The 15,043-nt window shown below is 36.9% G+C and overlaps 1 protein-coding gene across 1 annotated transcript in view; it reads right to left on the bottom strand.

The window, feature by feature from the left end:
• Window positions 1-13,489, bottom strand: part of CATSPERE (catsper channel auxiliary subunit epsilon) — an 84,497-nt gene extending 71,008 nt beyond the window's left edge. Inside the window, exons 1-6 of the mRNA XM_019730846.3 lie at window positions 13,425-13,489; window positions 9,107-9,155; window positions 8,479-8,552; window positions 7,877-7,946; window positions 5,659-5,729; window positions 1,880-1,904 (exon numbers count right to left, since the gene is read on the bottom strand). Of these exons, the coding sequence (XP_019586405.3) occupies window positions 1,880-1,904; window positions 5,659-5,729; window positions 7,877-7,946; window positions 8,479-8,552; window positions 9,107-9,155; window positions 13,425-13,489 (354 nt within the window). The remainder of the gene's footprint in view (window positions 1-1,879; window positions 1,905-5,658; window positions 5,730-7,876; window positions 7,947-8,478; window positions 8,553-9,106; window positions 9,156-13,424) is intronic.
• Window positions 13,490-15,043: the final 1,554 nt, after the last annotated feature.

Genomic DNA, 15,043 nt, shown 5'->3' with positions numbered 1-15,043 from the left:
TTTCATTTCAAGACATTAATAGTATGTTTTTAAATTTCTGAATGTTGTATAAGTATGAATTATCCCTGTTCTTGTTATTTTTTTGTTTCTATCCTTTCTTTTATCTCTTTGACCATTTTAAGTAGGGATTTAATAATCTTTCAGATGGTTTTCACCTTTAGTTTTGAATAGTATGAACTTTCTCCATTTTTATGTGTGTGTCTAGTTCAGGCAGTTTGTTGTTTTTGTGGCTTGTTCCTTTTATTTTGAGGTTATTTTCCGAGGGTTTGTTTTCAATGAGAATCCTGTATACTCTTGGTTATGGAAATGGTTTTTGCAATGACTTCTGCCTGGGCCTTATGTGTTTCACTGCTTGCCATTTTTTATTTATTACTTGGCTCTAGATTCTCTAACCTCTTAGACTGTTAACCTTGGATATCCACCTGAAACTTTGTGTAGATAACTCCCTATCTTTTTACAGCCCCCAAATGATGTATCATTTCTTTGTAATCACTCTAAGCCAGTGAGTGAAACTTGACTAGTTCCCATATTACAGGCCTCGTATAAACTCTAGTGTCATGTAGGAAGATTAGTTTCAGCTCCTCCTTCTCCCACAGGTCGAAGGCTTCACTTTCTATCTGTGCACACACATTAAAACATCACCCCTTGTCTACTAGGGATTATATTCTATCTAATACCCTTAGTTCAGAATTCAATCTTACAACTCTGGCTTTCAGTTCTTTCATTATTTCTGAGAAATAGAAAGTTCCTTCACTTGCTTTTAAATTCTATTCACACACATGCACCTGTATTAATGTAAAAGTCTACACTAGCATTACAGACACACACACACACACACACACACACACACACACACACATTTTCTAAAGGCATTTCTATATGTTTTGAGTGAGATGGAGGTTATTCTGCATTATCTGGGCCTGTAGAAGTATTCTACTTCTACAAGTTTCCTTCTATTTTTTATATTCAAATTCCTTACCCACAAATAACACTCTTGCTGGCTTTATTGCACTGTTATAGGTATAGCCTTAATTAAAAATTCTGCAATGTCAATTGTATTTGGAATAGGAGTACATACAGACACCTGGGCTCAATCAATCATCTTGATTCAATGTAGAAAGTTTATTTATTACTATTTTTCTCACTGCCTCTTCTTTCTAGCAAATCGCTGCTTTTAGAAAATTAAAATATCTACAGAGCTTTAATTTCCAAATATTACCACCTCGTTTCAATGAAAAAACTTTAAAATATATCTATCATATTTCTAATCATCCTTTAGTCCAGATGTTAAACAGACTTCTGATCTCGAGTCCTTCAGAGTCTTAAAAATTATTGAGAATTCCACAGAGCTTTTGTTTTACATCTGTCTATCAATATTTACCATTTAACAAATTAAAATTGAGAACATCAAAAGATATTGGTGTATTTTAAAAACTATGGCAAACCCATTACATGTCAACCTAACTATATTTTTATGAAAAAAACTATTTCCCCAAACAAAACGTTCTAAGAAGAATGGTTGTTTCACATTTTACATTAAAAAATCTTTTAAAATATCTGGCTTAATAGAAGACAGTTACTGATTTTCATCTGTGTTCCTGCATTCAAGCTGTTGGTATATGTTTTGGTGGAAGTATATGGGGAGACTCTATCCTAATACCGATATGAAGTTGGAAAAGAATAGACCCCATGGACCTCCTGAAAAAGTCTGTGGAGTCCTACAGGGCCTCAAGCATACCTTGAGTCCCACTGCTCTAAGCACATTTTGTGGAAAAATTAGTTTAGACAATTCCTCTCCTGGTAAATATAGAAGATAAGAGGGAAATAATATAGGAGTAATACATGGAAGACATATAGCATTTAAAAAAAAATGTTTTACCTGGGTTAAATTGTGAGAGAAATTTCTGTTGGGAAAAAAAAAGAATCATATTTTAGTACACAGCATGCTAAGTATTAGTTTGAATATACTTCTGTCAATATACATGTCTCTAAATCTTGGAATAGTCTCTTTATATTCCATTATAGATAAACGATTAAATGCTAAATGTAAAAACAGCTACATATCTATAATTAAATATAATTATTGATTCTCATGTGTCACCACAGAGAGCTGAGGGGCTTGAATCTGCAAGCATGCTTTCTTAACAATAGTGAAGTTGACAGGGCCAAAGATGCAGGATTAATCTTTAAAAAATTGACATCATTTCACCTTAAAGAAAAACACAACTATAGTGTTACAAGTTATAATTTATGTCAAAAACAAATTAATCAGTTAGCACTGCAAATTCTTCATTCACCACTAGCCTTCCAATGTAAATTTTGTGAAAGGACCACATTCTTTTGTATGTTTAGTTGTATGTTTTGCAGAAAGTGATTTTTTCACTTTAAACATACCTGAATTTTTAAATTATATAATTGAAGTCAATCCCTTAGGACTATGTTCTTTCATTTACTGAGTACTGCACAGTGCCTAGTACATTATTAGGTATAAAACAGAATGAAAGTATTTTGGGAATCAGTAAATGTGTATGCAGTGAGTTTCTGAGATCATATAATGAACATACTATTTTAGACGTTCAATCTGATTTGTTAGAAATCTACTAAAAATAAGTACTATAAATCTTGATAACCCAAAGTTTATAAAGTACCAGGTTTATCCAAAAGACCCCTAGCTCCAGAGCTGGTATGTACTGCCTGGTGTTGTGCTACTTGTCAGAAACACAGGAAAGAAGCAAGGAAGTTGGTGTATTAATAATACTAAAAAGATTATGAAAAGTAACCTTGTAGAGTGACAGTATAAGTTGATGTTAAAATGACAATCCTGATTCCCGTTGAAAAACAATATTGGTGGCATTCTGCTGGATCTTTATCAGTTTGCTTGGATTTCTTAAAGTTGGCACAGAATGGAGTGTGAAATGAGAAGAGGGCCAAGGAGAGAAACCTAGATTCAGCTGACATTTCAGGTAAGGACAGATTACAAAAAGCAAAAGAGAAAGACTGGGGAAGAATCATTATAGAGATAGAAGAGGCTGATGTCACCAAGATGGTGGAGGAGGAGATCCCGGCCTCTGTCCCCACCACAAAGGCCAACAATCACACAGCTATCCACAAATAAAAACAGGGAAATTCTGGCGGAGGTGAATGATCAGCTTCTGAGCCTTTTGGGATACGGCAGGGAGGACCCGCTTTGGTTTCACTCCACACAGAGGTCGTCAAAGCTGAGACATAGAGAGATGGAACAAGGAAGAAGAGCAGGGGCCACCAGCATTGGCCACACAGTGAGGGCAACAGCGACTCCCAGTGACCGGCTCTACAGAGAACCCAGCAGCTTCTGCCCCTGAAGAAACCAATGGTCAGTACAGATCCCCTGCCGATGTCACCGGCTTTCATCCCCCAGTTGAAAAAATTATAAAATTTTACCAGCAGACATGTGAAAAGACCTAAATAAATGCAGGGTTATATATTACTCTTGAGTAGAAAGACTCTCCAAATGGGTTAAAATATTTAGACAAATTGTTAAAAACCCTACTAGGTTTTTTGGTGGAATTTGACAAACCAATTCCAAAAATTCATGGGGAAGAAAAACAGGCCCAACACTAAGGAGGACAAGATTTGGGGTCAGAGTAGGATGGGTTCTTACACTATCAGTTATCAAGATTTAAAAAATAAGGTTATCGTGGGGGCGGCCAGTTAAGTCAGTTGGTTAGAGCGCAGTGCTCTTAACAACAAGGTTGCTGGTTCGATTGCCACATGGGCCACTGTGAGCTGCACCCTCCACAACTAGATTGAATCAGCTACTTAACTTGGAGCTGATGAGTCCTGGAAAAACACACTTAAAATAAATAAAAGTTTAAAAAAATAAAAAAGAAGTTATCGTAATATGTAGAATTTGTTCAAGTGTAGGCAAAGAGCTGAACAGCACAGCCAGCCTGGAAAGAAATCCATGCACACATGGAAAATTGACCTACTGTATGATGGAGCTGGCATTATGGATAAATTATTCAATAAGTGGGTATGAGAAAACTAATTATTCGTGTAGAAAAATACACATGATGGATGCATGGGTATTCATCTCATTTTTATTCTTTAAATGCTATTTTTACAGGTGATAGAGTGAGAATATTTGTACAACCTGCTCGTACGTAACAGAAAAACACTTAGTTCCCCCTGAGCTCTCTCTTTTTGGCTAACTTACCCCTGTGGGTAGGTACTTCTTCTGGGTAGGTTTTTGCTTTCTTGGAGGGAGCATATCTGGATCAGGGCAGTGTGGAGGCCCATTGCTCTCACCAGCTCTTGGGGCTCAGTGTGTGTGTGAGAGACTGGATACCCATGACACTGGCTATTATAGATGCTTTCTCAGCAGATGCTCCAATCAGATGGTGCGCACGTCTCTCCTTGGGGGCAGTAGAAATATCCCATTTGACCCCAGAGCCAGGGTCTTTTCTCCAATTCAGATGTACCAGAATTTTTTCCCCCACAAATTTTCCCTTGTCTGTTTCTCAATTGGTTCAAAACCTATAGGGGGAAGCTGGGGATTGGCATGTCTAAACCCCGCAACGAGAAAGAGTCTGGTTTCATGAGGAGAAGAGACTCCGTCCTTGCTTCCTGCGAAGACTCTGAGAAGTTGGTAGTGATTTGGAGAGGAATTGCTGAACGTGTACTCCTGGAGGGGCTCGTGAAATCCAGTTATCAGGACTTTCAATCCAAAAATTGCACATAAACTGCAGAGCCATCTGACTTTAAAGGACCACGTGAACCAGCGCAATGAAACTATCAGCAACAGCCATGATTTATTGAAGACATGAGTTTTCTGGTCACTTCTGCCCGGGTCTCAGGCTAATGCTCACCTAATCACTGTGGCCAGTGAAATGTGGGGTTATGGAGTTAGTGCCATACCAATCACACGAAATTAACAATTTCATCACAGAGTAAGGACAGGATAGCTCATCCAAAGGAAGGGATGTTAAGTAGATAAAGAGAAATAGCTGCATTAAGTCATCTGGAGAGTAGGGGCCACATAAGACAGTTCTTTGTATTTGACACAGTGCTTAGAATATTGCCTTGACTATGATACTAAAAAACATTCTGGTTCATTGACGTTTTTTACTTATCAAAGTGATTTTATAATGCAGTTAATTATTTCTTCTTGTTCCAGTTTTCCCTTCTTAGTTATATTCATTCACTCTCATGTTACACTGAGTTTGAAGAGCTACCCAAGACAAAGAAAGTCCTTCTGGAATTTAATATATATCATGGAAATAAAATAGACTTGTAGAAAAACCGGAGTCAAATCCCAATGCTATCTTTTAGTGGCTGTGTGTTTTTGTCCAAACTTTTTAACCTAACCAGGCTTACATTTCCTCATTTATAAAATAAAGATAACAATACTTACATTTATGGTTATTATGAAAATTGAGAGATAATTTACATAAAGTATGAACATATAGAAGCAATATATGTTCAAATAGTGGTTGGCATTGTTATTTTTATTGTCCGTTCAATATTAGTTTAGCAACATATTTGAAAATATCTTGATTGGTGAACGAAAGCTTATAGGAAACTATAATGTAGGTAATCCATTTGTAGTTAATTTAAACTTAAAGCTAAATACTCTTAAAAAGTATTTATTATCTTTGTATTTAATATTGCAGTACTTACATGAGTTTATAATACCACAGAAAGCAAACAAGAGTACTGTCCACAAATAAATAGCGTTCTTCTTCTAAATCCTAAAATAAATAGCAAAAGAAACTATGATATATTAACTTTAAAATAAATACAAATTTGGATACAAGCATAAAAGTCCCAGAGGAACTAAGTTAGTTATCTAAGATTAGAGAAAGTATAATGAATAAATTTCAGAATAGAACTAACAAATTTTTGTATAATACTAGTTTAATTTTTTAGATACTCGCTGTACTTCAGAATTTACTATCATGAGTGACAAATTTGGATGGCTTACTATTTCTAATATATTTGTCCCTGTGAAATAGTAAGAATTATATATGTCTTTGCCTCCAGCGCCTGCTAATATTTTGTCTTCAACCTCAGTTCCTGAAACAGAGCTTCTAAAACTTTTGTGGCATCCTGAGTGAAAGGAATGTCTGACACAGAGATCCTAAATTGCTTTTGTTCTAATGAGGTGACTCTTAGTGGGCTCCTGGGTGGGAACTGGTCACTAGAAATACCAAGCCATGATTAGAAGCTTGGAAATTTCAGCTCAACCGTACCATCCTCTGGAGAGGGGCGAGGAGCTGGAAAATGAATTAGTAATCAATCATGCCTGTGTAATGAAGCTTCCATAAAAAATGCTTAAAGTATGGGAGTCCAGAGCGTCTGGGTTGGTTGACATCCATATGCAGGCGGGGTGATGCATCCCAATCCCACGGGGATAGAAGCTCCAATTCGCAGGATCCTTCTGAACTTAGCCCTATGTACCACTTCATCTGCCTGTTCACCTGTATCCTTTTTCCTAGCCTTTATTATAACGCGTAAATGTAAGTGTTTCTCTGAGTTCTGTGAGCTGTTCTAGCAAATTATTGAAGTTGAGGAGAAGATTGTGGGAAGCTGGATTTATAGCCAGTCAGTCAGAAGTACAGGTGACAACATGGGATGGGCATCTGAAGTGGGGGCAGTCTTGTGGGACTGAGCTCTTAACTTGAGGGATGTGATGTAAACCTCATGAAGAATGATAGGCCAGCCCACCCACCTGGTGTTCGAGAACCGGTCAGTATAGAACACCCCAACCCCTCAAAAGTTCTGTCACAGAAGTGTTCTCTGTGAGAGGACAAAGGAAAACAGTGAATTTTCCTAGACAGTCTTCCTCATTGAAATACAATTCAATTAATTTTTTTCTTTAATTGTTCTCAACCAGAGGTGATTTTGCTCACCAGGGAACATTTGGCAATGCCTGGAGATGGTTTTTGTTGTTATAACTAAGTGCTTTTGAGTGTATTTCAAAAGTCACATGTAATTTCTTAAAGGTTATACGATCTGATGACACTATACATAAATGACAAATATGGCCCTATATATGCAAGTATTTCTGTGTGTATTTTTTTTTACATAACATTACACATTTATATGGGCTTCCAACATAGGACAAAAGTGAAAGGAATACTTTACTTCAGGAATTGTGTTTATGAAACTGGTAAACACTCATAAACTCAAAAAGCCAAATTCGAGTATTTTTCAACCTATAGGTATTGAAAAATGAATTAATGTTCACCTGGCCTCTCCCACATCACTCTATCTACTTGTTCCCTGAAAATAAGATTATGAATGAAAAAAAAAGGCATAAGCCCCAAAGTAAAGGCAAGATTTGTTATGTGGAGTCTCTGTAGCAGTGGCTTTAGACATTTGTGTGGGAACATCAGCTGTGAAGTGTGTGGCCAGTACTTTGTTACTAATTAATAAAATGTCAATGTTTTAAAATGCTTTACTTTTTTTTATAAACTAGAGAGAATTCAACATCACGCTCATTTATTTGCATTCACATATGCTTTTTTGAATTGACGAAAATATAGTAAAAACAAATCTGCTAAAAATGGCTTTAATCCTAGGTATAGTCATAGGAGTATATGCCATGAAGCCCACTTAGCTGGGAGTACTATTATCATTAAGATGATAACTTGAGCTTTAACATCCTTACTAATAAAAAGGCTAAGGTAAAACTCATGTATCATTTCATAACTTAAAATTTGCTATGAGCTATACCTAAAAATTAATGACATACAATGATTTTAAAATAGCTCTTACTTAAATTACAACGTATGCTATTTAAAACAAGTTAGAGTAAGTTGAAAGCTCAAAAAAAGGCAAAATAAAATGTAACAGATGATTTTTCAAGTTTAATAAGTCATTAAAATCAACTTACTGGGCCTTTCACAATTGGTCTTACGGTATGAAAACCAGGAGAAGAACATCGCAGTTCTGTCTTGGGTGATCTAGCATTTTAAAGGAACAAGAAAGGAGACATACGTCAAGATGCATAGGAGATTAATAAAAATTTCCCTACTTTTTAAGCCTAAAAACATCAATTGTGTGCTATTTAAAAAATAAAGACTATAGCAACATTTTACTTCTATTGTATTTTCAAAGTGATTTTATTTTTCTTTTCACATCTATTTAATGGGAAGAAATTTACATGAAATCACAGGCTTGAATCTGAATATCCACATGAATGTTTTGTTACGTGTAAATACACACATACAGAGGGTGCCAACAAAAGGTATACACATTTTATGAAAGGAAAAAAACTGTTAAAATTGTAATACTCTATATATACCGATAACAAAAAATGAATACAAGTCACATTTGACTTCTGCAATTACAAGAGGAGCTCAAGGTGGTGACCATCAGCATCCAGACACTTCTGATTATGGCAAACGTCTGCTTAAGCAACGTTGACCAAAGTGTCCACTTGTATACATTTTTTTGGCACCTCTGGTATATTGACATTCACGGTGAAAAGCTTACGTTTTATTTTTCACAGAACAAGTACTTGGCACACTCCACTCAGAAAACAATGTTCCTTCATACTCTAACTTAATCTAAAAAAGAAGGTAAAATAGTTCAAACAATAAAATCTGATGCAAAATTTTCATTTCAGTGTTTAGACTTAGGGTTCAATTTTCTGGGTCATTATTATTTAAAGAAAGAATAACTAAAATTTGACTCTTTTGAAAGTATACAAAGTAACACGACAAAGGAAAAGTAATGTTTCTGGGACACACTTCACTTGTCTCCCCCCAAAACTTTAAGATCTTTGTTTTATTTCAAAAATAATGTATTAAGTATCTCGGAGAAAAGGAAACAAAACAAAGATGAATGAGACATGGTCATCTTATCTGTATCATGACACAATTTTGTGAATATTAAATCACAAAAACACTCAAAACAACACTATCTATTTTTGCCACATACATATTTAAGAACATTTTTTGGAGAGGGAATCTCTATTAGGAAGATAAATGAAATGAAGGAAATTAAAAAAAAGATAAGGATGATACTGTGCTATACTACTGGATAGGATTAACTCTGACCTCTGCTCTAAGTTAAAAGAAATTAATACTTAACTACAATTAAAAAAAAATTAAACACTTACAGTACTTCTGGTACTAAAAATGTGGTAGTTTGGGGTGTTAGTGTAGTACCTGTGGAAGAAAAGGTCACATTGAATATTAAAACTAATTTCTCTTCCAGAGAATAGGGATTCTGTTCACAGGGCATGTCGGTTTACAAGGGGTTTGTGTCTTAATAGACACATCGTAAGTTGAAAATACTGTAATTTACAAATGCACTCAATACACCTCACCCACTGAACACCTAGCAGCTTAGCCTAGCTGACCTTAAACATACTCAAAACGCATTAGCCTATAGTTGGGAATGATCATCTATCTCAAAGCCTGTTTTATAATAAAGTGTTGAATAGCTCATGTAGTTTAGCATGCATATCAATTTCACATTCTCATAAAGTTGAAAAATCATTAGTTGAAAAGTCGTAAGTCGAACCATCTGAAGTTGAGAATTGTCTGTAAATACTTTCACATCTTGTTTTTGTTTTAGGGTGAAAACTGTTGAAGAATATAGGCTCTAATACCTTCACTTATAAACTGAGTTAAAATGAAATGAATAAAGATTGAAAATCCATAAAACTATTTCTTGCGTGAAACACGGAAATTTGAGCAAATTTCTGTGAGTACTTGTTCATTATCATTTCTATTATTCAGGGTACTTTAATTTCTGTCTATATGATCCTGTCTAAAGCACCACTGTCTGACACAAATATAATGTGAGTCACCTATGTGATTAAAATTTTTCTAGTGGCTACATTAAAAAAGTTAGAAGAAACATGTGAAACTGATTTTAATAATATATGTTAGTCAACATATAATCAATATAAAACAATTATTAATGAGATATTTTACATTCTTTGTACTGTCTTTGAAATCCAGTGTGGATATTACACTTACAAAATATCTCAATCTGGAGTAGCCACATTTCAAGTGTTCAAAAGCCATATGTGGTCAGTGGTTATTATAAAGCATTATCTTAAAATTCCTTCACCTTCCCTTTGCGTCAACAATCTAATCCAGGTCTACATTACACACCTAATGGTCATTGGAACTGCTCCATCCCATGTTTTCATATATGAAAACATGTTCATGTATCTTTATGTATCCCTATAAATTAAAGTGAGATGTATTTTCATCAAAGGCTTTTTTTTTTTCCAAGTAAGTACAAACCACCTCCCACTTCTTATGAATCGAAGACCCTTTTCATTAGAGTAAGAAAGACAAAAACCTCAGGAGAGAGAAAAATGGCAGTGGCGGATTTTGCATTTTAATTTACAATGTTAATACATGCAATTTAATTTGTGAATCAAACCTGGTAGCTACATGATAAAACTACTTTTCCTGGCAGGCCCACCTGCTCCTTCTTCAGCTTCCAACTACTACTAGGGCTGGGGCTGGGGACAAGGTATGGAGGGGACAGTAGTTAAAGGAGTATTTAATGTATTGATTTCATCACAGACAGCTATTATAACACCTTCACATCCATGCTTTCTTAATTATGTCAAATATTTAATGTGTTATTGTTGGAAATGGATCTGGGAAGACCATAGGTATGGGGTCTGCAAAGGGACCATGTGCCAATGAAAGGGGCACTGTCATCTCACTCTTGGACCATAAGAGTGTATCTTTCCTATTTTCTCTAGTGTATTCCCACTCTACCAGTTCTTCAAAATCAAAGAGAATTCTTGACCTTTACTCCTTCCTTCATCTCCCAAGAGATAAGTCCCTTCCTAATTCCTGTTCTTTTGTCTCTCTATCCAGCCGAAAGAATGCATTCTTTGGGTAAACCATTTCCTCTCAAATTCCCTATTCATCCTAGTGTACATACCCAGAAATTGGTCCTAGATAGGTCATACTCTTGGGCATCTGACAGAAACATGTGCTAAACCATTCATGTGGGACAGTCATATATTGTAGGAAGTACAAGATTCTTCCCACAGAAAGTCCAAGCCCCATCGAATATACTGGGGGTGCCAAAAAAATGTATACACATGACTTGCATTCATCTTTTTTTATTGGTATATATTGAGTATTACAATTTTAATACAGTTTTTTCCTTAAAATGTGTATACTTTGTTTTTTTTGGCACCCTCTGTATTACTGTAAGACAAAAAAGACTGAGACAAAAAGTATTTTCAAGGACAAAGAAGATCACTCCATTATGAATGTGACCCAATAGAACTTGCAGAGCATGAGAAAACACCTTCTTTTCAAGCACACATGAAACATTTATAAAAACTGATCATCTACTAGATCATAATGCGACTCTCAACAAATTTCAAAGAACAGGTATCATGTGGACCCTGCTCTCTGACTATAGAACAATTAATGGAGACATTATTGACAAAAAGATAATCAAAACCTTTACAAATTTGAGTTAAAAAACAAACTGCTAAATAATTCAAGAATTATAGAAGAAATCATGATAAAAGTTAAAACTATCGAGAAGTGAATGATAATTAAAAGATTACACATCATTTTTTTTATGGGATACAGCAAAGCAGTACTATATGGGATATTAATACCTTTAAATTTCACATTAGAAAAAAATTAAAGACCAAAAGCTATTAGCTAAGTTTCTGGCTTAAGATATTAAAGCAAGTATCAAAATAAGGGCAAAGAAAATAGAAGAGAGAAAAATGATAACAGAAATCAATAGAAAACAAAAATACAAAGATGATTAAAACAGACACACGTATGACAAGACTGATCCAGACCAAAAAGAGAAAAGAGAGACGGTTAAATAACAATAACAAAAAGGGACCATAATTACCGAAAAAGCAAAGAACAAAAAGATAAGGAAATATTTTCAATTATGTGACTATTTTGAAAAATTACATGAAATAGACATTTTAATATATATATATTACCAAAACTAACCCAAGAAGAAATAAAAGGCCTACATAACTCTATAGCCATTAAAAGATTTGAAGCAGTAGTTTAAAATCACCCCTAACACACTGGGCTCAGGCGTTTTATATGGGTATATGAGCCCTATCACAGATTTCAAGAAACAAATTATCCTAGTCTTATATTATACAAACTCTTCCAAAGGACTGAAAATGAGATAATACTCTCCAACTCATTTTGTAAATCCAGTGTAACACTGATATCGAAACCAAACTAACACATTATGAAAAAGAAAAATACAGATATAAAAATCCTGCAGAAAATATCTGCAAATTGAATACAACAATGTGTAAAGAGATAATAAACCATGACCAAGTGAGATTTAAAAATATTTACTATCTAGTCCTTTACAGAAAAGTTTGGTGACCTCTGGTGTACAACACAACAAAGTTTAGCTACCATGATTTATTGATCCATTATTTGACAGGCATGAGCTGAGAGCTTTAAATGTATGATTGCATTCAAGCCTCACAACCACTCCATGAGAGAGGTTTTCTTATCTTCATTTTATAGAAAAGAAAATGAAGACTCACAAAATTCTGTCAGAATGCTACGTTTTTGCTCTTTATTACTATTTCGCTGACCTTTCCAATGGGGACTCTATTTGACGCCTCCATCTGTCCAGTGAGGTAGGTGCCCTGGATCCCTTCAGTCTGAAACCTCTATAATGGTTTGATTTATTGTTGATATTCTTACATTTTAACGTTAGAGGATAATAGTTATTGTTATAGCAAAGCCTCCATTAAACAGAATATTCACAGAATGTGATTTTGCTGGTTAATCGTCCGTATTTTAACCTATGTTGAAAATCTTCCTAAAATATGTTGAAACACTTTGCAACCCAGCAGTTACCATACACTGAACAAAAGTCAACTTGCATTGAGCATCTCAGAACTTTAAAGTTCTCGTTCCCCAAATGAACTCACTTTATACAGGAATCACATGTCCTTACATTTGTAGTGTTGGCATTTTGTAACGCACTTTCTCACAAATCATTCAACCACACCATCAACAACGTACCTAGTTATCCTAGTGAAGTGTCCCAGCCTCCTCCCCGTCCCTTCCCCACCGCCGCCCCCCTCAACCCAATCTCTGGTGGCAATCTTTTGGCTCATTTGCTCTTCTCCTCTCTGGCAAAACCAGAGTGCATTAGGAGGAAACGGATTTAAGGAATCATAGGGACTCAGCTGTCCAGAGGACAGAGATGTGAAATTACTACGACCCTAGGGCAGCGAAGTCCTAACAGCGTCCCCTCATTTTCCGCCCTCATTCATTGAAAACTCTGGGACTGGGACGGCGGTTTGCTGATGCTGGGAGAGGCAGTCGTCTGCACTGGCGGGTGATTCCTGGACACGGGGGAGCCGGGATGAGGCCCCCATCTGCTCGGCCCCAGGGGCGACCCCCGCCGGGGCCCCTGTCTGCGACTGGATTCGCTACCTCCACAGAGCCCAGCCGCTGCAGTTCAGCCACAGCAACAGCAACGCCACTCCTTGGGCTGACATAATGCCACGGACTCTGCTCAACCGCCCAGGTCGTGCCGGCCCTAGCCTCGCGCTGCCGCGGGGATGGGGGAGGGTGGGGGCGGTGGTGGGGGGCGCGCGGGGGGGGGGCCGCGGGGGGCGGCGCCGGCGGAGCCTGCAGCTGGAGGCGCTGGGGGGCTGGCGCTGCGGGCCAAGGCCGGGCCTGCTCACGCGTGACAGCAAGTGCGCGTGTGTGCCCGTGCGTGCCGCACCCTGCGCTCCTTAGGCGTCTACAAGTTAGTCGCTGGAGTTGAAAATCTAAACCATGTTTTAGGAAAGGCAGAACCATGTTTTTTTGGAATAAAATAGCAAAAGCACTTCGGAAAATCGAAGTTGGCTGAGTGAAGGTGAAACTTTTAAATCATAATAGTTTATCTTTTAGCCCAAATCTTCGTTGTACACAACAATCGCAATAGCAAATACTTACCTAGCAGTACTTTCCAGGGAACCGGTACTCCATAAATGATGTTTAAGTTGAACAGAAATGAACAGTAACGTGTGTTTATTGAGCATTTACTGTATGCCCAACACTATCTCGTGCGCTTCAGTACAAAGATACAGGACAGCATTCTGGTTTACAAAGCGGTTTGTAATCTTGTAAAGCCAAGATAAACACCAAAGTTGTCCCGTAGTATAATTTATCTGTTTACTTATCATACATCAAACAATCCGAATCACTAAGGGTTGCAATTGTATCTTTATTCCTTCTTATGTCATCAGTGCCCAGCAGTCTGTTTATAGGTTTTCAATGTTTACTGACTTAATGAATCATTGAATAAAGATAGTAAAATACTAAAATCGGATCTAGGAACCATTAGGGAAAGTGGCTGTGTATAAATGATTTGGGAGACACTACATTTAATGCGATTCTAGTCCCACTCCCCCTTGCACCCCGGAAGTAACTATATCAGCATTAGATGTCATAATTAATCTGTTACAGTTGGAAGAGCCTTAGATCAGCAGTAGGTATACTCTGGAATGTAGTGGCAAATGGAACACTAAGAAGAGTGAATATACAGAAAAGGCCCAGGTGCCAATTCAGCCATCACTAGAGCAAGTTAACTTTTAAATCCTATAAAATAAGGATTTATTACCTACCTCACATGGTTGTGGGAGAAAAACTAAGTGCACCACAGGATCTCACATTTACTATACAAGGTCAGACAAGTAAGTTCCTAAACTTGTCCTAGATAAATTGCTACATACCTCATTGCTTAATATCACTACGGTCACCTTTGAAGTACTTCCCTTGGGAAGCTGTGCACTAATGCCAGCACCTAGGCCACCCTTGAAAGCAGTTTTGGAACTCTTTTTCTGGCATGGCCATCAGAGCTGTCCTCGTACTACCCTTGATGTTCTGAATGGCCTCAAAATGTCTTCCTTTCAATATTTCCTTTATCTTCGGTGGTAAAAAAAGAAGTCATTGGGGGCCAGATCAAGTAATTAGGGAGGGTGTTCTGTGGGGGCAGAGCCCCAGAAAGTAGTTTCCAGGCTCTCGGCCTCACATAGACAGGTGCTGGCTCAGGTAGTAAATGG

Source organism: Rhinolophus sinicus, chromosome 6 (assembly GCF_057876585.1).
Source record: "Rhinolophus sinicus isolate RSI-liver-muscle chromosome 6, RSI-T2T, whole genome shotgun sequence".
Lineage (NCBI taxonomy): Eukaryota > Metazoa > Chordata > Mammalia > Chiroptera > Rhinolophidae > Rhinolophus > Rhinolophus sinicus.
The sequence above is the reverse complement of the archived record's forward strand: the minus strand, read 5'-3'. Positions and strand labels throughout refer to the sequence as shown.